Source organism: Chanos chanos, chromosome 12 (genome assembly GCF_902362185.1).
Source record: "Chanos chanos chromosome 12, fChaCha1.1, whole genome shotgun sequence".
Lineage (NCBI taxonomy): Eukaryota > Metazoa > Chordata > Actinopteri > Gonorynchiformes > Chanidae > Chanos > Chanos chanos.
Genome location: NC_044506.1, coordinates 7,245,580 through 7,269,450, shown reverse-complemented (window position 1 = coordinate 7,269,450; position 23,871 = coordinate 7,245,580). Strand labels below are relative to the sequence as shown.

Below are 23,871 nucleotides of genomic sequence, written 5' to 3'. Positions count from 1 at the left end.
AGGTATAAGCCACTGGTATAAGGAAGAAGATCTAAGTCAATGGTACATGCTATTGGTATAGGGTGTCTGTTATTGCTATAGGGTATAATGTATTAGTATTGATCTTGTAAAAAGCACAAGTTATTGGTATTGTATTGGTTTGTACTGGTTTTTGTCTTGGAATAAAGTATGAGTTATTGGTGTTGGTATAAGATATTGATATTTATATTGGTATAAGGTAGGCCTATAAGTTATTGGATATTGCTATTGCTATTGCTACTTGTATTTGCAGGTGGTGTGTGTGTGTGTGTGTGTGTGTGTTGGGGTTTCGTCGACAAAAGCTTTATTTATTTTATTTACGTGGTTTTTTTTTTTAGCAGAAAACTCCCCTCTCGAACTTTCATCATAAATAATTCCTTCAAGACTTTGTGGGTGTTCAGCATTAACTGTACCAAAGCTCAGACAAAATAAGGATTGCTAGTGTGCACAACAACAAAACAAACACAAAAAAAACAAACCCAAAAAACCAAAATAAAAAAAACCCAACCACAACACATAAGAGATTTTTTTTTGTTTTTTTCTGGCTGAAGTGAAGCGAAGGCCAAGATGAGTCTCTTGAGTATGAATCTCATTACTGTAGAGTCTCAGTGCTGTCTGCTCTGTGACTGAGACGAAGAACAAACCATTTTTATGACATGGTGAAGTAGACATCCAATCCAAACACAGCATTTGTGTGTAGAAGAGATTTAATTCACAAATACTAGCATCCCAATGGCTTGAGGTAGAACAGTGTAGAACTGACCCCATGACGTCTGCTCCTTTGACACTGAGTGAAAGATTCATTCATGAACAATTGAACTGATATTACCTTGGGTGACACGAAGGCTGTTCTTGTCAAATGATCTTTCATATACTTTTACACAGTCTTTTTTCACTTGTGACCTGGTGCGGTCAGTTTGGCCAAAGAAAGATGATAAACTGTGAGTTATTTTTATCGTGTATCTGATCATACACAAAGATCATTTTAAAAAATGAAAATGAAATTTGAAAGCCAAAGCCTTTTGGGAGTGTTAGATTGAAACCTGTAGACACTTCTAAACAGAATGATTGTTCTATTGACAGGAAGCTGCTCCTTCGCTCTCTGTCACAGGCAGAGAATACGTGAACTGTCTTCCACCTAACCGCATTTTCAAGTGGCTTACCGCACCAATTTATAAAGATTATTTTAATACTTAATAGTATGGCTCCTCAAACCAGCTTAAATCAAAATTCCACGCAGAGAAAACTGGCCTATGTTGAGGTTTTACTCATAAAAACCTCCTAGTACCACTGTATTGTTTATACAAATCAGCCAATATCTTTGTTTATGCACAAGACTAACCAATATCTGCATGTAAAGGTAGTTTATGAATTCAGTTCATTTTATCTACATGGATTTATATGCATAGAAACCTGCTTATACCTGTAGCTTATAGCCTATATAAAAATCCTCTTGTATTTGCTGTGGGTACTGTTTCCTGTGCTGGGTTTCCTCAGTGCTCCTGCTGACTGAAACAGTATCAGACTGTGGTTGAGGGGTTTTTTTTGGGGGTTTTTTTTGCTGAGCTGAAGAGAGGGAAATCAGACCAGAGCTTTGGTGTGTGATGCGGGCAGGGTGTGAGTGACTCTGGGTAGAGTATGCTCCGATGTTTGACCACCTCGATTTCTGCTGGAGGAAAAGATGAAGTGTTGATCCTACTTCTCTTCTCTTCTCTTCTCTTCTCTTCTCTTCTCTTCTCTTCTCTTCTCTTCTCTTCTCCTCTCTTCTCTTCTCTTCTCTTCTCTTCTCTTCTCTTCTCTTCTCTTCTCTTCTCTCCTCTTCTTTTCTCTTCTCTTCTCTTCTCTTCTCTTCTCTTCTCTTCTCTTCTCTTCTCTTCTCTCCTCTTCTTTTCTCCTCTCAGCAGTGTAAGTCAGGAGACTGTCAGTGTGTGATACAGAGACACCTCCTGTCTCTTTCTCAGTCGATTTCCTTTTTTCTTTTCCTTTATTTGATGAGTGGTGTGTGTGCGTGCGTGTGTGTGTGTGTGTGTGTGCGTGTGTGTGAGTGCGCGCGTGTATCTGTGTTCAGTTCAGTTCAGTGTGGTCAGTAAGCAACAGGTGCTGATGATGTCATTTCCTGTAGGGGAAACAGACATTGCGTGTTCTGCTGATTAAGAGCATGGCATTGTGAGGCTGTGTTGTCAGAGTGAGGTTTACAGAAGCCAGACGTGAGTGAATAAGCCTGACGCACCTTCTCAGGTGACAGCTGTAAACTCACCACCTTCATATTCAACCGGGGGAACATCAGCCTACTCAGAAATCAAGCGAATGAATAAAATAAATAAAATCTCACTGCCTAATCCATTAGAGAGTTCATGACAGTCTTAAGTGTAGCAAAACAGAGCTTTAAAAATTGAATCCATTTTCAATAATCTCTTCACTCAGAGCATGTCAGCGACTTCTCTCTCTACCCTGGAGGAATAACAAAAGACTGAACCAGCTTTTGTCTCTTCTCTTCTCTTCTCTGCTCTGTTCTGCTCTTCTCTTCTCTTCTCTTCTCTTCTCTTCTCCTCTCCTCTCTCACTACATTTCTCTTTTTTCTCCCCATATCTGGCTCCACTTCTCTCTCGTACACGTGAACTTTTTCACTCTCTCTCTCCTGCTGTCTCTCCCTTTGTCTGTCACTCTGCCCTTTCTCTCCACAGGATGTAAAGAAAATAAGAGGAAGAAAAAAACTGTTCTGAAACTGAACTTTGTAATGCTAAGTTTAAAAAATAACACAGAGCTCTCTCTCTCTCTCTCTCTCTCTCTCTCTCTTTCTCTCTCTCTCTCTCTCGCTACTCTTTCTAAGTTTCATTACCTCCATTATAGTACAAGAGGGAGATGGAAGGAGACGGAGGGAGACGGGGTGGGGAGGGAGGGTAAAGAGCGAGAGAGATTTTGTCATGTAAGCGGTGGTCGGTTGAGTGTACTGTTTGATACGTACTCTGATAACATCTCCACTTAGCCTGTCCGTGACACACGGCTGTAACGAGACACAAATTAGATACAGAGAGAACCAGAGACAGTGAGACCATCCTAAAATGGGAGAATATGTGAGATTCAGTGCGAATCAAAGACAGAAAGACAGTTCTAAAATTGGAGAATTTGTGAGATTCAGCGAGAAACACAGAGACAGAAAGACAGTTCTAAAATGGGAGAATTTGTGAGATTGAGCAAGAAACACAGAGACAGAGAGAAATCTGTAAAGCTGGAGAAGTTATGAGATTCAGTGAGAAACACTGAGACAGAAGGAAATCTGTAAAGCTAGAGAATTTGTGAGGTGCTGAGAGAAACAGAGAGACACAGAGAAAGCCCTAAAGCTGGGGAATTTCTGAGTTGCTGTGAGAAACACAAAGACTGAGAGGAAGCTGGAAAGCTGGAAAATTTCTTTGAGGCTGAATTTCTCGGTCGGGCATCATTTAACCCATGTTCACAGTGACAGAGCGAGAAAGTACTGCTTTTCCACTCACAGCAAAACAATCAGAAATCTCTGTTCTCTGAATCATTTAAAGAATGCTGTACGGTCAAATGGTGTTGTAATAGAGTTTTGTATTAATAATAGTGCTATAAATAATGAAAGAGGCCTTTGGATTGTTGTTTTCTCTCTCTCTGTCTCTCTCTCTCTCTTTCTCGTTCGCTCGCTCTGTAGCCATCAACCATGTCACAGTTAGCACACGCAACCTAGCTCTCTTTTAAGACTGGGCAAACAGCGCCCCCTACAGATTACACTGTCAAAAGTGTTTGAGTGTTCGTGAAAGAGAGAGTCTGTGTGTGTGTGTGTGTGTGTGTGTGAGAGAGAGAGAGAGAGAGAGAGAGAGAGGGGGAGATTAATGTTTAGTAATAAATGTTAATGACAGGAATACTCTGTCTGGCACTCACTGTTACAGGCCAGCGCTTCAGTAAGATGTTTTCACAGAAGATTTTTATGCATGTCCTTGATGTACTGCTTCATGGTAAATGCATACTGTGTTAAGTTGATCTCTCCACCAATACTGATGTGCATATAAAAAGAAACATGACTGAAAACACAATTGTGTATCAGAGAGTGCTGTGTGTGTGTGCGTGTGCATGTGTGTGTGAGAGAGTGAGTGTATGTGTTAGAAAAATGGACAATAGAATGCGATAGAAAGAGACAAGGAGAGAGAGAGAGAGAGAAAGAGAGGGAGGGAGAGAGAGAGAGAGAGAGAGAGGGAGGGGGAGAGAGAGAGGGAGAGAGGGGGAGAGAGAGAGAGGGAGAGAGAAGAGTGAAAGAATGACAGATGTGCTTATTGTGTTGTGCTGATGTCTTTTAAGAGAATAGCAAGTTGTGAAGGAGAAATGTGTATGTGTGTGTGTGTGTGTGTGCGCGTGTGTGTACGTGTGTGTTCGCACAGGGCGTGAGGAACCTCTATGTCTGTGTGTTTTTCCATCAACAGCAACCCTCTGAGCAACCAGGCAGAAATACCCCTCCTCCTCAAGACACACACACACACACACACACACACACAGGTGACAGGCTGAGAGGAAAGCTGAGTGGGTGGACTGGTATGGCTGGGACTGGTGATGTGGCATCAGAGTGGATTTAGAACATGTTGGATCTTTGTGCTCTCTGTTGTCTTTGGTGTTGCTCTGCTGCTCTTATTCCAGTTTAATGAAGTCTCCCTCCTCCTTACATCTCATGGTTTTAACCTGCTGCAATGTTTCTGCAAATTGTGCAAAGCATTTCAAATGTCTCTGTATTTTTGTAGTTTGCAGATCAAAGTTTGCAAACCTCCTGAAAATGCCTTCCTAAACTGTTGCATAGCCTTACCATTTCCAAGATGAGAGGAAGACAGAGGGAGAGAGAGAGAGAAACAGAGAGAGAAGGAGAGAGAGAGAGAGAGAGAGAGAGAGAGACAGCGAGAGAGAGAGAGAGACAGAGAGAGAGTGCGTATGTTCCACTATGAGCACAGACAATCCAATACTCCTTTTTCCTCAAATGTGAAAAAAAAATTCATCTCAGACTTTATGGCCCCGTCAAACAAAAGAACCGCTGGACAACCTTACAGCGTGGTTATATTCATTCTTTCCACGCTTGTGCATTTTTAACTGATTCTGATTTTTCTTTTTTTTAATCATATTATTTTTTCTTGTCATATATTTTTCTATGTCTGTTTATTGTTTATCATATGGATATTACTCTGGCAATACTGTAGTGCAGTCATGCCTGTAAAGGGAGAGAGGGAGAGAGAGAGAGAGAGAGAGAGAGAGAGAGACTTTGTCTGGGAGATGCACATGTTGTTGCTGACATGCAGTTAGTAAAGAGCTAAAAGAAGCTGTGTTTTAGGAGGTGTTTTGACATCATTTGACCCCACAACAGCACAGGTGTGTCTGGTCATGTGACCGCAGACACACAGCAGCACTCAGGGATGCATTATGGGAGCATGAAAAACGTGAGGGAATCAGGTGTAGCAATTCTACAGTAAATCACATAGTGCTTCAATAGTAATATAGTAATCAGATAAAGTAAGAAAGTTCCACATGGATTATTAATCTGTCACTGTGGTGTCCTGTGTTTGAGTGTCCGTGCAGTAATTAGCAGGTGTGGAATTAGAGGAAACTAGAGGGAAAAACAGGAAGAGAGGGCAGTGATGAGGATCAGTGCAGATAAACTGCAGACTGGATGTTCAATATAAGATCATTCACTGCAGCCCCTGATTCAGATAAACTGGAGACTGGATGTTCAATATAAGATCATTCACTGCAGCCCCTGATTCAGATAAACTGGAGACTGGATGTTCAATATAAGATCATTCACTGCAGCCCCTGATTCAGATAAACTGGAGACTGGATGTTCAATATAAGATCATTCACTGCAGCCCCTGATTCAGATAAACTGGAGACTGGATGTTCAATATAAGATCATTCACTGCAGCCCCTGATTCAGATAAACTGGAGACTGGATGTTCAATATAAGATCATTCACTGCAGCCCCTGATTCAGTATCAGAGTTTAATCAGAATTCATGAGACCAGACGTCACTGATGTGAACACAAGACACTGACTGATGGGGTTGGTTCAGTCACTGTCCAACAGTAAAATGTTACACATTCATTATTAATTCATTGCAAATGTAATATAAATAGGCAAGAAAGGCCAAGAGAGGAAAGTAATGGATTATATGTTGTTTCACAAAAATTCTCTCTCTCTCTCTTTCTCTCTCCACACACACACACACACACACGCACATGCACACACACTCGGCAGACACGTTATTGTGGACTAATCCATCACCGTATTTTCAAATCAAAATCACAATCATACGATGGAACAGCGGTTAGAAACGATCGATATTTTCAGCTCTTTCGCATACGGTAGGGAAACCGTGATTAGAACAGTAAAACCAGCTGTCTCAGACTGCTTTACCTAAAATAAAGGCTTTTTGTCTGTAAATTTCTGAAAAACCCACATTAAACTAACAATGGTTTAGTATGAAAAATAACATTTCACAACCAGTGAAGACAGTGGATGATGAAATTGAGAAAAAAAAAAAAGAAAGAAAAAAAATCTTGGTATACATTTTGCAGAAAGGTAGTTGTAATGGTATTTTTATGGTCCACAACCACATTATTATGAATGCAATGGGCTATAGTGCTCAGAGCTGAAACCTAACTGTTATGTTATTACTCAGTTTTATGATGTATCACTCTTCCTCAGCTGTTACTTGGAAATACGTTATAATGTTATGTAACACACCGCTCCTCTCAGCACTGTAGCCTGCCCGTGTGTGTGTGTATGTGTGTGTGCGTGTGTGTGTGAGAGAGAGAGAGAGGGGGGGGTGGTGTCTGTCCGTTTGTTACATGTAATAAAAGCAGACAGATGAGGAGAATGACTGATGTGTCCATTGTCCATTCACAGGCACAAAGGTTACAAAGAGAGAGAGAGAGAGAGAGAGAGAGTAGGAATAGGAATAGGAGAATAGGAGAAAATGTAAGATTGTGTGTGTGTGTGTGTGTGTGTGTGTGTGTGTGTGTGAGGAAGAGAGAGAGAGATGCTCAGTGCTGTCTCCTTGTTTACATCACACTATTATGTGGTGTCACTATAAAGCACTCACAACCCTTTAACTACAGCAAACATTTTCCACAGCGTATTCAAACATACAGTCACACAGACACACACACACACACACACTCACGCACACTCATACACACACACGCTTGCATACATACACACACACACACACACACATGCTCATACACACATGCTCATTTGCACCCAGACTCTCTTTCTCACTCTGTCTCTCTCTCTCTATCTCTCTCTCACACACACACACACACACAGTTAAACCATTTACCTCTTGGTAAGCTTTCAGCCTTTATGAAATGAATGAAAAGCCTGATAGAAAACTGACTGATATTATTATAAACATCAACATGTCTGACAGCATTAACATCAGCATGGACATGTTGATCCTTTATTTCAATATGTCTGTTACTGTCTCTCAGTCCCTCCTCTCTGTCATTTCTCTCCCATCTCTCTCAGTTCCTCCTCTCTGTCATTTCTCTCCCATCTCTCTCAGTCCAAGTGCTGTCTGATCTGACGTGAAGAGAATCAGTGAGAAAAGGCTTCACTTTGAGCCATGACTGTATCTTCTCCTCTTTGGGTTGGTATGTGTGTGTGTGTGTGGGTGTGTGTGTGTGTATGTGTGGCCCACTGCTCTGTTTGTGTGTGCGTGTGTGTGTGTGTGCACGCGTGTGTATTCTAGTGCACTGCAGTATGTAATATCAGCTAATATCAGCATGCATTTCTAACGCTCATATTTGCTACCACTCCTACTCTGCAAAGCATTTAGAAATGTGACGACCTTCTTTAGGAGCTAAAAACTAAAGACTCAAGACCAGCCTTTTCTAAAGAGCCTCTAATCTAATTGCTGTTATTTACATTATTCACTCTTATATCCTACTTGTCGATACTCTCCGATCCAGCTCCACTCACCTGAGCATTGTCTTTATTGACACAACTTACCTCAGCTAAGTCTCCCTGAGCAGCCAACACTGATACACAGCCTGATACATAGCAGATAGACCATTATCATAACTCATCTCCATTTTTCTTTTTTTCTTGAGTTTATATTTGCATTGAGACTGCATTTTTAGCTGACAGCTCTGTGTATCACATATTTGTGAAGGAGGAGGGGGGGTTGAGGTTACAGGGGCAGGTCAGAGATTGAACAGAACTCTCCTGGACTAATGTGGGACTCATTAAAGGGGCCTTAATCAGCACTATCCATTAATATGCCTCCTCTTTTTGACCATGCTGGGAATCGGACCCCCAAATGTGATTGCTAGTCTGCCAGATAATTCCACTCACTAAGACAGATACATAGGCTATGCAGACAGACAGACAGACAGACAGACAGATAGATAGACAGACAGATAGATAGATAGATAGAGGACTGTGATAGGCTCTATATGTTTGGTGCTGACTGGCCTGGGGATAGTGATGAATCTTCTTGCAGACAGCGCAATCGCACGTTTCTTCTTAAAAGGCAAATGAGTCCTCAACACGCTCAGTGACCTTTACCTCGTGATTCACTCCAGTCTGTGCATACTCAAAGTCTCTGCTGCTCCCATAGCAACAAACAAACAAACAAACAAACAAATTAAACCAAACCAAAACAACTTCAAAACAAACAACCACAAAAAACCCCAAAACAAAACAAAACAAAACAAACCAAGCCAACCTACCACACCACACCATCCCAAAACAAACAAATTAGCCAACCATCACACAGAGAAAAAAATGTGAATACGAATTGGTGGTTTTAGCGCTTACTGATTTTCTTTTTTCTAATTGAAAATGTAAATGGCATACACTGTGCACTCGACATTTTTTAAATCATATTTTAAACAATTACTCATGTGAGATTGTTGTACTGGTAGAGTCTGGTTTCTCTTTCTTTCTTTCTTTCTTTCTTTCTTTCTTTCTTTCTTTCTCTCATTTTTAGTGCAGAAATGGGTTTAAAAGTGGGAATTTAATTTACCCAATGATATTAAATATGCTTATGACTGTGTTATCGTTCTAATGTATCACAATGTGGTGATTTTATTATGCTTTTAAGGATGACACTATATTTTAAATGGGAGCCAAACACTTCAGTCTATTACTAGTCTTAATCTATGTCTGTGGAGTTACGGACCCGGAGATGTTCATAGTCTTCTGTTATTATATTCAGTAATGATTATAACCATCGTAGAACAAACTGATATGAATGACTACTCATATCTGAATGAAAAAATGCAAATGGAGACAGTACATGGTCAGCAAATTAGATTAGGCTTACATAGAAAATTAAGTGTACTGTAATTAGGTTACAGATTAAATAAATGACGTATGTTGCTAGTCTCTTACAATGGTCTGTCCTCTGACACTAGATTCAGCACATCTTCATACGTTCACCAGGACTGTCCTCGGCCCTCAGCCCTCATCCACTATAACTGTAAAAACAGTGTGTTACTGCTGTAACACGCCGGTTCGATCTTTATTTAACGTCCGACGGCCGGGAGACCCGGGAAAAACAGGAGTGAAAGAGACGAACGGGTTTTTTTCAACAGGCTCTTCAGAAACACATCCAATTCCTAGCCTAAGTACTAAAATGGGAAAATCGGTGAAACGCTCTTTTGTGTGTCAAATTATGCTTTGATTCAGCGAAAGGGGGGAAAAAAGAGAGCGAGAGGCGGTCTGCTGATCTAAAGAAGCGTAACTCGAGCTCGCCTTTGAGTTTTTGATCCAGACAGTAATACCAATTTCATCAAAACGGCAGCGGAGACGTTACAGATATCTGATCAAAAAGGTAGCACAGCGGGGTTCTAATCCGGTCCCGAAGCTGTGGACGTAGCTCTCTTCACACAGGTTTACAAATGAGTTACTCTGATTGAATTGATCTTTCTGTAGGCGAAATGGTAGAAACGGTAACTGTTTTTGGAGCCAACCACAGACAATAGGTGTTATACTGAAGATGCAAATTTGAGATGATCAGTTGTCACTCCCTGTCATGAAACAGTAGCCACATTGATAGCGGGAACAGGTAGGGGTTACCAGGCGTCCTGCTTTGCCTTGTACTGCACAGCATTTTGACCCTTTGTCCCGCATCCCACATATCGCGACAATGTCCCGCACTTTCATTGTTCACTTGGTTATTCACAGTCAGAAATAAGAAGACATGGATGCGTTCTTTTACCCCCTCGGCACATGAGCCGCTTATACCGTTGCAGCATAGTTTCTACTCTATTTAATAGCGCTACGTCAAAAGCAGCAACCTGGATCATACATATGCAACACAGCCAAGCATTTCTAAAAGCCTGGCTTTCATCCAGTGGCTGAGACGGCCGTCAATTAAACTGTGCAGAAGTGGGGCCGGTGAACTCCTCTGCTACGTCACAAAAACGAAACTTAAACAAACTTTTTAGATATGAAGGTAAAACCTACCAGGCGACATCATGGCCATGAACAAAAGAAAATGTTCTTTTAGTGAAGAATGGACTGCGACACTGTGGGTGAAAAACCCCGGGCCTGGATCAGATATGGCTGAGATTCTTACCACACTGTTCACTTACCTCTATACTAAACAATCGAAGTCTTCAGAGTCTGATGTAGTATACGTTTATTGCATGTAGTCAAAGCAACTTACAACAAAGCGAGCCGGTCCCGGGAGTGGCTGAAGTAACCTTCACAAAGCACCAATTTTTTTTTATAACAAATTCTTTTCACTTCCAAAACTGAAATATGCATCGTGTCATCTCTTTTTGGATGGGTGCACCTGCTGGTCACGCCTTGCAGATTCCCCGCCCATTTTGTAATACACCGTTATTTCCGTTTTGCCCGTATTTTTTTTTTATTTTTTTTTAATTAAAATAATCAGAAATCTGTCACCAATATTTATCGCTCTTCTCATTACTAGAGTTAAAAAAAACCCTAAAAAAAAACATACCATGTTACCTTGAACATTTGACTGTCTACATTCTCTGTTAATGACTATGCACCTACAGATGTTTCTGGAGAAGAACTAAAAGTACCTTTTCTTTTCCACCATCCACAGAGCTCATCTTGTTTTGATTTAAAAAAAACAAACTTGAATATCTATTTTAATACACATGATTATATAGTTATGATACAAATGAGTACATTGATTAACTCACATAAAAATGGCTACATAATTGTTACAGCGATGACCATAAAACAAAGAAACACTTTATTTCTCCATTGACATGTTCGTGGGTGAGGCCAGTGGACTGGGATTCCCAAAATATGTTCTGTAGTCTTAGTCAAAACAGTTTTCCCTTTTCACATGGAGGCAAATATCACGTGAAGCGACACGGCACATGTGAGTCTCAGAAGAAAAGGATACTACAAAAACTGTGGTGCTGTGGTGATTGCAAAAAGTGAAAAGCATTTTTTTTTTATGATTATTTATTTTTTTTTATCCCCTCTGACCATGATATTCATCCAACAGAGATTTTCGTTTGATATAAAGATTTGCATTGAAATTGTTTTATTTTTTATTTGGTATTTTATTTTGTGCCTTACTTATGTTGTAGTAGGATTTGGTCAGGAATAAAACCTGAAAGACTTGAGCTGAATGATGCCTATTGCATTGCTTAAGGACAGTTTCCTTTGATGGGCTTGCAATGACTAATGCATGTTGAATGTCTATCAATAAAGACATGTTATGTTGCAAAACTAGTCTGTCTTTGGGATGACAAACAGCACTGTGCTCATCATATCTTTCGTATAGCAAAAACCTTAGCCTGTATCTTTTATGGTCTAACTGATGTGCTGTGGAATCGACTAGAGGACAAAGTATGTGTTTACGAGCCAAAAGGCAGAATACAAATCTTTCTTATTCAGTTAGATAGGCATTATATCAAAGTTTTAGGTTACCTCTCAGTGTAGGTAACATGTCTCACATTGTCTCACACAAACTTACTACTCATCCCACATGTGGTCTGTTTGCATGTGGTCACCCCAGGAGCAGTCAGTGTATAGATTACTGAAAGGTCAGTTTGACTCAGTGTATCGCTGTTTAAGGTGTCTCTCTCCTGTCTTCTCAGTCAAGGAGCAAGACCCAATCCGAAAACCATTCATCAACTTTGGAACGATCAATGCTCTCTAATTGTGCTCTGATTGGTTACTTTTACATGTCACCCTGGAGACGGGATGGATTGCATGTCCACTGGCTGGTTGGAAGGGGATTTGAGGTGGACAGTTATGTTGTAGTGTATCTTCTTGGGGATCTCTGGCCTGTATAACTGTGAGTTGTGTTTGTTTGGCGTGATGTGGGGTTCACTGAGATACAATGTCAGTTGGCCACTTTGCACAGTATGCCTGTACATATGAACATGCGAGGACCACTGACAGTGATGATGATGATGATGAGGAGGAGGAGGAGGAAGAGGAGGAGCAAGAGGAGGAGGAGGAGAAAAAATAGCCATTGTATTCTGGAAACTTGGATCCAAACAGCCAAACTCCAAAGGAAGGTCAAACATTTCACATGAATGTTGTTCTTAAAATCATGTCTTCATCTTGTAAGTGGCTAAAGCATTTGCGAGTATAAAACTGTCGGAAGTCGGGCTGCCAGTACTGGTCTACGGTGGGAAAACAGAGAGCGTGTAGGGAGGATCAGAACTCACTGAGACTAATAGACAATCACACACACACACACACACATGCTAACACATGCTCACACATGCTCACACATACAGACACACACAGTGTTCCTGGGAGAAATGCTGCTGGCAAGTCTTCAGAAAGTCTCATGAGACGTTCTGTCACACACACACACACACACACACACACACCCTCCTGTCCTTCATTAAAATGCCATGCCTTGCAGCGATTAATGCGTCGCCCCATTTCTAAAATAATTGGAGGTAGATTAAGTTGTGGAACAAATGAGTGAGAAGCCCATCAGTTTAGAGTAAGCCTGAGCACTTGTAAGGTAATTAACCATTAACCCGCACGATAGAGAAGGTGGAGGCAGTGTGTGAAGCCACGGGACTGTGTGGACCACAATCTCTTATTATGTTTCACTAATAGACCAGAAGCACCAAGCATATGCAAGCCTACTCATTCATTTTGATTGACTGCTCCAGAGCACACAGAAACACGCACACACACACACACACACACACACACACACACAGCCAGGGACACACCTGTAGATGCATAATGGGCTACTGCGTAGCAGATCAAACAAGTCTGTTGCCGTGGCAATAGAATTATGAGGTAATCACGAGAGTACAAACACTCAGCACTCTGCCCTGTACAGCAGAAAAAACCTTGTAATCAACCTTTATAATCAACAGCATCAAAAGAGAACAGCAGCCCAGCCTGGCAGAGAGAGAGAGAGAGAGAGAGAGTTATTACAACAGCATGAAAGACTATAATTCATTTATCATGTCCCTGCTTCACGTCCTGTCTGCTTGTAGAGAATTGAGTGAGTCAGTGTCATACAGATGTTCTATGTATGTCCTGTACCTGAGCTTTGGTCACGGTGCCACTGTCACGCAGCTCAACTTGTCAGACCTGTCTTGAGATTGTTCCAGAATTCTTTTGCCTGAATATGTGAATATTTTCTAAGTAGTGGAGAATATGTCAAAAAAAGGAATGCAGGTCAGTTATAACATTGATATGTTTGAATATAAGAAGGTGATAGCAATATGTTTATGTTTACATATCAACAGTAAGATCATTCAGCCATCCGTTTAGGAGCTCACCAGTTAAAGAAAACCCTATTTTTACTCTATAAAAGTAATAATAATAATAATAATAATAATAATAATAATAATACTACTACTACTACTACCACTACTAATAATAATAATAATAAAAAATAGAATTTCATGGTCTGAACTGACCCTTGTTAATATGTTTTGTTTGGTTTTGTTTTGTTTTGTTTTGTTTTGTTTTGTTTTGTTTTGTTTTGTTTTTGTCTGCCCTTCCACTACCTCGATGTCACACATTTGCTCGGGAATCAAAACAATGCCCGGCCGACTCTCTGGGAACAGATCATCGGCCGTCTGAAGGAATTTTTGATGAAGAAAGAATTCTGAGCGCATGTGAAATGTCCAGTCACGCGTTCTCAATTCCAAACCGATTGCTTCTCTCCATCGATTTAGCAGGAGCTGCGTTGTTGAGGCTTTGTATGCGCTGACAAAACGCCAAATGTGATTATTTCACCTAATTACATCTGCCAATGTGATTCAAAGAATAATTACCGCTGGGATAACAAGAATCGTTAGAAAAAAATAAACTCGATATTAATTATGGCGTGTACTGAAGAAGAGGAGACAGACAGGCAGGGGAGACAGACAGGCAGAGGAGACAAACAGACAAGCCTTGGGCTTTGGTGGATTTTAGTTTAATTGGGTCTCAGAATATGAGGGGATGTTTCTATTAAGCAAAAAGAAAAAAAGTTTTTTTTTTTTAGCTTTTTATTTTTATCTGTTCTTCCTTGTCTTTTCTTTCGTTCTTTCTTTTTTTTTTTTAATTTTTCTGCAGAGAATGTTTTCTCACAACTGAATCAGGGTGTGGAACACAAATGGTTAACTGACCTCTGAATAGGTCACTTAGGGCATTTTGTAGAAATGATTATCACCGAAGAAAAAAAAATGTATTGAGAAAGCAGTGTTAAAAAATCTGACTGGAAGAAATTGCTTTCAGTCTGTTTTAATTTAAAGAAGAAAAAAGAAAAAAGCTACAAACAGAGTGCTTTTTTTTTCCCCCAGTAAAGTCATTTACAGTTACTTGTTCATGGACCAAATGAACTGGCCAATCAGAGACGAATATTGATCTTTTGAAGGTAGAACCCAGACTTAGTCTGCTGTGTTTACTCTCTTTACTGGCTGGTAGGCTCTGGGCTGTAGTTTCAAAGAGGGAAAGGAACATGTAAGTTTAACGCGTCAGATAGCGTGCCGGCCGGTAGTCTCGGTCCAAGCGAAGAGGCAGAAGGTAACACAAGTCGAGAAGACAAATTGTTTGAGTGTTTCAGCTCACTCGTCCCGTGTGGAAAAAATGGAAGCCATTGTTGCAAATGAGAACATGAATCAATGAGGGAAAGCAAAAAAAAAAAAAAGAAAGAAAAAGAAACCATGACTCAAAGATCAGACGACATTAGGCGAGACTTGACCAATCAGATTTGACTATGTACATACTTAGTCGGGGACACCCCCTAATTGTTACCGAGCAGCTCCAGAAGCTATGTTTGCATATGATTAATCACTGTATGTGAGAGCGCATTTCCGTCCAGCTCCAGAGATGGCAAACTGCTGCTTCAACCAGAGCCCAGTTAGAGCTCCTCTACTGCTCCCAAATGCTAACCCAGTCTGTTGACTTGTGATGTCTGGCTATCTCACTAAGCAGACCTTCAGCTGTTCTTCATGTGAACCAGGGTTGGGTTTTCAGGTCATTTGTGCCTTTTTTTTTTCTCTTTTCCTCCAAATCGGGCGTGCCTTTTTTAAAACGCTGTTTGGTGCAGCAGTATCTGGTGTTGTAATGTGTTTGGAGGCCAGCACTCTTCAGCTGACTTGACTATTCCCCAGCCAAGATCAGCGTTTTCCTGACTACTAAACTGGGTCATCAACCATCTTGAAATATAACTGACAAAAAAAGTGCTGCAACGGTGGAATGAAATATTTGGATGACACACTTTAAAGTGGTGATATAATGGACTCCACTGAGACACCCCCACAACACACACACACACACGGACACACAAATTATGACTCAGCAGAGATCCATGCCAAAGAAGAGAAAAGAAAGCAAGAAAGAACGAAAGAAAGAAATAATCCTAAAAATTCAAATCTCGTCATTGCAGAAATCCGCAGCCACTTGTTGCGAATCTCTGGGTTGATGAGATTTGAGTTTTTAGGATTTTTGTTTTAAAATGAATTCTCCCTTTCTTTGCTTGTTTGTTCTTCCTGAGAATATCATAGCGACAGTGACCCGTATTCACAGTAAATAAGCCACCCACAGAGCTGTGTATCTGCTCCCTCTTCTCTTCTCTTCTCTGCTCTTCTCTTCTCTGCTCTTCTCTCTTCTCTTCTCTCCTCTCCTCTTCTCTGCTCTTCTCTGCTCTTCTCTGCTCTTCTCTTCTCTTCTCTTCTCTTCTCTTCTCTTCTCTTCTCTCCTCTCCTCTTCTCTTCTCTGCTCTTCTCTTCTCTGCTCTTCTCTTCTCTTCTCTTCTCTGCTCTTCTCTTCTCTTCTCTTCTCTTCTCTTCTCTGCTCTTCTCTTCTCTTCTCTTCTCTTCTCTTCTCTTCTCTTCTCTTCTCTTCTCTTCTCCTCTTCTCTTCTCTTCTCTCCTCTCCTCTTCTCTGCTCTTCTCTGCTCTTCTCCTCTCTGCTCTTCTCCTCTCCTTACGGCCCACTAAGCAGCATTCACAAAACAACACCAACACCACAGAGAGAGAGAGAGAGAGAGAGAGAGAGAACAAAGCACAAAGGAATACAGAGAGAAAGAGATTCATTGAGGGAGTACAGAGGCTAAAGAAAAAAAAATAGCTATGAAACGTCTGAGCTGAATTCATTCTACTCGGTACTTATAAAGACTGCAATACATATAAACTGCTCAATTCCAACAACCTGTTGATGCAGTGGGGTGTTTTGTATTCATAGAAAAACGTGCTCTGGACAGTGCCAGACCGAAGATTTGGAACATTTTACATTTTCATACAGAGAGCCCTGTTGACGTGATACCTTAAATACTGAACATTTTAACGTTTTGTATTTAAGCATCTCTGGTAACAATCCTTATGCTATGTTTGGAAAAAAAAAGAAGTGATTTTGTAACATACACCTGAAACGAACAGACAAGTCCAACAAGAAGGAGTGAACCTACTCGTGTGGCATAATTAGTTCTGTCTGGATGTGGCTGAAGCCTCCGGTGGCCGAATCCATTCTGGATGCATCTTAATAATGCATTTCATTTTATGAAGCCCAGGGGCCCCCACCGACACATTATTCTACACTCGGACATATGAATGACTAAAAATGTCACGAAGGACTGCAACATAGCTTTCCAATATCTAAAATCTTCCCAAGTTTAGGAGACAGACAAACTGGACTGAATCAATGTGATTAGTCATAGACTTCTGCTTTTGGAGGACAGTAAAAATCATGATATGTGTCGTAAACTATAAATAAATGAATAAACAAAAGAGAAAAATCATTGCGTGTGGTAGAGGACTTCCCCAGTCTCTTTTTTTCTTTTCTCTTTTTCCTTTCTATTTCTTTTTTTTTTTTTGGTGTTGTTGTTGTGTCAAATTCAAATGTATAAATGTATTTTTAAATTTATCTCTTCTTCCTCTTTTTCTTCTTCTTCTTCCTCTTTTTCTTCTTCTTCTTCTTCTTGTTCTTCTTCCTCCCACTGCCCAGATGAAGTTTCTATTGCAGAATGCGTTCATATGTGTATAGTCAGTGTGTCTGTTTTGTATCTTAGAGTGTAGGATATGCACCGCGAGAGAAGAAGACTGTGGGGGAGGGGCAAGGGGGGGTAAAGTCTCCAATAACCAGTGAGATTTCTAATTGGATAGACTTTCGGTGGCATTTTCTTGACATATTGTTCTGTGTGTGTTGGTAGGTTCTTAATTGCTCCAAAGTGTCTTACATTATCAGCCTCTGTAAATGGGTCTGCAGCAGGCCAGAAGATTCTATCTCCTTCTTATTGATGCCAACTGTCAGTCTGATGGTGGGGAAACTGCAGATTATTAATGACCGCCTATGTGCAGATGAACTTCTAACCCAAAACTTGTTTCTTCATCTATAGGGAATGCAAAATTTCCCTCTGGCCATGGAAAAAAAAAAAAAAAAAATAAATTGAAAGAACATACGAGTCCTTTGTAACGAGGCAAACAGAAAAAGCGCAAATAATACTGGTGCATAAATAAATAAATAAACAAACATATAAATAAAAATGAAAATATCTCGTGCTGGCTGTGAACTCAATCGATTCAGCTCGCGGTTTAAAAATAGAATCCCTAATGCACTGGTGTAGGAGAGAGTGGACAGGGAAGTGGAGCTGGATGTGAGATCAATGCCAATGATCGCAAACGAAGTTCAAACTGGTTAAAGCTCACACCTTAGCATGGAGAGAGAGAGAGAGAGAGAGAGAGTGGTGGTGTGGTACAGTATGCACACTCCAGTGGGTGTAACTGCTCTGTGGATGAAGGACCTGTGGAGGCCACAGACTGTGTGGTAGAAACTGATTCAACTTCACATGCAGCACATGCTTTGAGAAATATGTTGTGTTCGTGTTTTTCTGAGGGAAAACTCTGACCATAACTCGGACGTTTTTAAATGGGGTTTTTTACTTGAATGTTAAATTAAGCAAATACAATAACAAAGATCATAACAAGTGCAAATCTAGTAACAACACACGTGACCAGCAGAATAAAAACAATTACTTTAACTGATTGCCATCTCTACTTTTTTTTTAGATTGACACAAGCTAAAAAAAAACACCCTGTTGTGCTACTGTCTGGGGTACTATGGGTTTGTATTTACGGCGATGTTTGGCAGCTTCTCTAATTTTAGCTGATGGAGAAGGTTTGGGGGCGGGGTGGGGTGGGGTGGAGAGGGGGGGTGAAATGTTAGTCTTGGCCAACTGTAAAGTAATTCAATACATTGTCATAGAGTATTCTCCCCTTCTCCTTTTTTAATCTATCAGCACTGGCTGCATCAGAAAACCCCCCCCCACCACCACCCAGCCCGCCCCCGACTTCCTCTTAATGAGTCAGCAACTTTTGTCTGCTGCTCCTCGTAATGTCTCATTAAGCTGAAAGCTTTACTGGCCCCGTGTACCACTACTCTTTTCTAAAACAATAACTCCTGCACTCCTACACTCCTCCCCACCTCCCAACACCACACTGGGGAAGTGAAGGGGGAGGGGGGAGGAGGAGGAGGAAGGAGGTAAGGGGGTGGGTGGGTGGGGGGGCAGACTCACATTTAATCTCTGGACTCCCAAAAATAAGACCAATGAGTCAAGGCGTTCTTGTGCTCTGATCTTCACTCAATACCCATTTTTTTTTGGCAGAGCTACAAGCCTCATCTCCAATGTTCTGCCATGTCATATTTCTCGCGCACACAGCTCAGCCCTGAGACTGTGTGCTCTTTTAAGCCTTTTTTGTTGCTCGTGTTGAGACGTTATTTTATTTATTTATTTTTTTGTCATGCGCGATGCTATAAATAATATATAATAATTGTAGGAATGCAGAGTTGTTACTGAAGCTACTGGTGAAATTCCAGAAAATTCTTTGTGGAGCAAAAAATTAAAAAAAGGGTAAAAAAGGATTAATGTTTGCAGCAGTGTTCTAGAAGTCCTAGAATTTTCTAGAAAAAGCCTCTTGTGTTCTACTGTGTGTGGAGTGACTCCATAATGCAGCACCAAGGAAGCACCGACCAACTCTGATTCCACAAGCTCTTCATCAAGAGTGGTTTCGATGGGATAAGTTTATAAATCTGTTCAAATAGCTACTGTTCAAATAACTACTCTAAAAAAATGTTCTTTTGTAAATCTCACAGTGGTCTACATTGCCTAATTTCCTTTTGTGTTTTTCCCCCCCGCCTTCTGCTGTAAGGTTACGGACACGCGGCTCCAGGGACGGATGCGGGGAAAGCCTTCTGCATGTTCTATGCCGTCCTTGGTATTCCTCTGACCCTGGTAATGTTCCAGAGCCTGGGCGAGAGGATGAACACGTTTGTCAAGTACCTCCTCAAACGCATCAAAAAGTGCTGCGGAATGCGCATCACAGAGGTTTCCATGGAGAACATGGTCACCGTGGGATTCTTCTCCTGCATGGGCACGCTTTGCATCGGAGCGGCCGCTTTCTCTCACTACGAGGACTGGAGTTTCTTCCAGTCCTACTATTACTGTTTTATCACATTGACTACTATCGGTTTCGGGGACTTTGTGGCTCTGCAGAAGAACAGAGCTCTGCAGAAGAAGCCCCTGTACGTTGCCTTCAGCTTTATGTACATCTTGGTTGGGCTGACTGTGATTGGCGCTTTCCTCAACCTGGTCGTGCTGCGCTTCCTGACCATGAACAGTGAGGACGAACGGAGGGACGCGGAGGAGCGAGCTTCTCTGGCCGGGAATCGCAGCAGCATGATCATCCACATCCAGGAGGACACTCTCCAGAGGAACCGCCGTCGCCGTGAGCAACAGCAGCGTTACCACGGCGACGTGACGGACCTGCAGTCGGTCTGCTCCTGCATGCACTACCACTCGCACGAGTTCGGCAGCTCGGCCGGGCTCGGAGTAGGAGTAGGAGTAGGAGTAGGAGGAGGAGGAGGAGGAGGAGGGTTAGGAGGAAGGGCGTTCTCCCATCAGAACTCCCTCAGCTCCCAGTTAAGCCCTCACCAGTTCTTTCAGTCGGTCTCGTACCGAATCGAGGAGATCTCTCCCAGTACGCTGAAGAACAGTCTCCTCCCTTCGCCCATCAGCTCTGTGTCTCCTGGTCTCCACAGCTTCACAGAACATCATCAACTCATGAGACGCCGTAAATCCATCTGACATCACACACTCACTCACAACACACCACACAGCGTCCCAACGCCTGTCCTTTGGGTTCTGTTTATTTGTTTTGTTTGTTTGTTTGTTAGTTTTTTTTTTGTCATTTTTAGAAATGATAATATAAACAGTAATATGGAAAAACGGTACATCTCCAATGCTGCTCCTTACCAAAATCTCATCTCAGCACTTTTCCTTTCTCGTTGAGGCAAATATATATATATATATACACATATATATATATGAGTGAGTGAGACATGGTGACAGAGAGCTGGATGAAGAAACTGGGAATATTTCAGTTAAAAAAAGAAATAAAATAAAATAAAATAAAATAATAAATAAATAAATAAATACTTTTGACTTGATGAATTTCCAGATGATGAACACGTAAAGCATGAAGCATGGATATCTATTTTTCCAGACCTATCTCATCTGATAAACCAGCGGGATCTTTTTCCGACCCTCTGTGGATGTTCTTTTATCCCACGAGTTGGGGTGGAAATCAGTTGCAGACTTTGGTTTCATACCAGATGACACCCACAGGAGCATTATGGGAGATATATAATTTTTTAACAGAGGTGAAAATTTTTTCCATAACTTCACACGACTGTATTTTGTGTGGGATTACAAGTGCCACACAATGGGATGACAAAGAAAAAGAGAGAGTGAGAGCGCGCGCGAGAGAGAGAGAGAGAGAGTGTAAAAAAAAAAAACAGATTTGAAAATGACTTCAAAGCATCAGGTATCGTTTTCTATAAACAATTCTATATAGGGAGATAAGACACTGCTTCATTTCATGAAACATCGTGCCAAAACATTGTTGCCAATCTTAGCATGTGCATTAACTGTCTTTTGATGAGTGTGCCATGTTGTTTTGTTTTTTTTTCTTCTTTCTTTTCTTTCTTTTACTTTGGAGACAGGTTCTGTAAATTATACATTTTGTTTATGATTGTGTAACATATTAGGTTGACAGAGAGAGATGGCAAAAAAAAAAAAAAATTGCCACTTCAATAAAACTCTGAGCTGCATGTGCTATGAATATCAGGTATGCATTCTGATGGATGATAAAATAATAGCAACATTGCAATTTGACTGAATGCCAACAGCAAATAATTCTTTGTATTACTCCTAAATTTAAAGGTTTTATATCACCTTTTTTTCCCACTGACAAAACTCCAGCAAATAAAACAACAGTTAAATATTCATTTTTATATTCTTTTTAAGCACCGGAAAACAAAGATCTTGTATGTTTTTTTTTCTTTCTTTTTCTCTCCATCTTTTCGTTTCAGAATGAGAGGTCGCTGAACGCTCTCTGGTTCTGCAGGTCCATTGCTTCCAGAACCGCTTCCCAAAGCTACTCATAAAAGACATTCTAAAAAGGCTGACGCGTCCTTCTAATTAACTGACACATACTGTCTTCATGAAAGACATTTTTCGTTTTTTAAAAAAAAGGTAACAGTAAATTTCCCGGAGAATGTAACGTCACCTCCTGTTTAATAATAAAAAAAAAAGAACCTAGGCTAGCTAGTATCAGACCACAGAGTGCTTCACCAAATAACATGACATGTATCAGATTTCTCAGGGTAAGCGTACTGATGGAGGATAAGATTATGCCTTTTGTATACCCACTGAATGCAATTATATAGAGTGAGGAGAACAGATCCTAGATCAGCGCTCTGTCTCTGAATGATTTGATACATATCGGCCTGTCACTCCAGGAGCGTAATGAAGGGTGAAGATGTTTTAAGGCCTTAATTTGAAGGAACCACAATGAAAATCTGTTGAGTGGAGTAAGAACCCGCCCACATATAAGATATACTTATCTACCACCAAATGTGTGCTCCACCGCTTCCATCGTCTTCTCTGTCATTGGGTGCTCCGGGGAAGACCGAAATAAGTGACAAAGCACCGGATGCTCTCTCAGAGCACATTCTAAACATTCCGCAGCTTCCTCTATGACATCAGTGTCTTCTTATTCCATTTACTCTTCTGAACAGAGTGGATACTCAATACCCCCCAGAGAGACGAATGCACATTCTCTGGCGTTTGTTGAGAGAAACTCTCTCTCTTTCTCTCTCTCACACACACACACACACACACACACACACAAGCATCTTCAAAAAATTTGATATGTATCAAATTTCTCTTTCTCTCTCTCTCTCTCTCTCTCTCTCTCTCTGTCTGTCTGTCTCTCTCTCTCTCTCTCTCACACACACACACATACACACACACACACACACACATTTCTTTTTTTTTAAATTAATTAATAAGTTATTTTTTTAGAGAGCTTCACTCTTTTGGGAGGGGGGGGGGGCACCGTCAGAAGTACTCTTGCAGATAATGAAAGGAGGTCTTTAAAACAACGGACTCTCTAAACGGGCGTGGCCTCTGTAGGAGTGCACGGCGAGAGCAATGATAATTACCCAGGGCCTTTCTTTTCTCTGTAAAACCACAAATGGAAATCAATGAGCTACGCTCACAGGCCTCTTCTTTAACACCGGTGGGGCTTTAACTCACTATGACACTTTTGTTTCCGTAGTAACCGCTTCAAACGGCTGGCAGTGACATATGCTGTTGAAATGAGACCGTTTAAGGTTGACAAGACGAAAAAACAAAAGATGCTCTTCCCCAAATTTATTACCTAAAGAGAAATCTAATAAATTTTATCGTATTTTTTAAATTCCTGTAAGTTAATTTTCATTTTTAAATCATATTTAAGCTCCAGGCAACTCAAAAGCTATTTATTATTATTATTATTATTATTATTATTATTATTATTATTATTATTATTATTAAGTATCACAGTAAATGTTGCTTTTTATTCATGTAAATACTTGTAAATATGAAGCATTTTTTAAATATTGTACAGTGCACATATTGTAAGTAGCTGAAATAATCCTTATACAAAAGAAACAAACAACAAAAAAAAAAAGATTACAAAAGCATATTTTCAATGGAAGATGCGTTTGCATTTTTACAGCATTGTGCATACTCTACGTGCCTTTTAAAGTCACCAGTAATGACCAGGCTGGATTTCTATAAGGCACAGATTTCAAATACGAAGACAAAAAAAAAAAAAAAGAAAAGATAAAAATTCTAAAAATTTGTCTTTTAAGAAACTTTCCCATGGAATCACCACATCAAGCCAAACCAAAGGAAAGGGTCAGGAGACAGACGCAGTCTGACAGACACACAGAACAGAACAATAACAAGGTCCTACTGCATTTGTCAGATTTCCCCTTTATAGAATAACTGTTATTATCGCCGCAAGAAGGCAAGGCAAATCTTTAAGGCAACAATTCAAAGCCACG

At 40.7% G+C, this 23,871-nt stretch overlaps 1 protein-coding gene across 1 annotated transcript in view; it reads left to right on the top strand.

The window, feature by feature from the left end:
* The window catches only part of kcnk9 (potassium channel, subfamily K, member 9), a 34,377-nt gene extending 13,814 nt beyond the window's left edge, over positions 1-20,563 (top strand). Inside the window, exons 2-3 of the mRNA XM_030789444.1 lie at positions 19,629-20,288; positions 20,358-20,563. Of these exons, the coding sequence (XP_030645304.1) occupies positions 19,629-20,288; positions 20,358-20,563 (866 nt within the window). The remainder of the gene's footprint in view (positions 1-19,628; positions 20,289-20,357) is intronic.
* Positions 20,564-23,871: the final 3,308 nt, after the last annotated feature.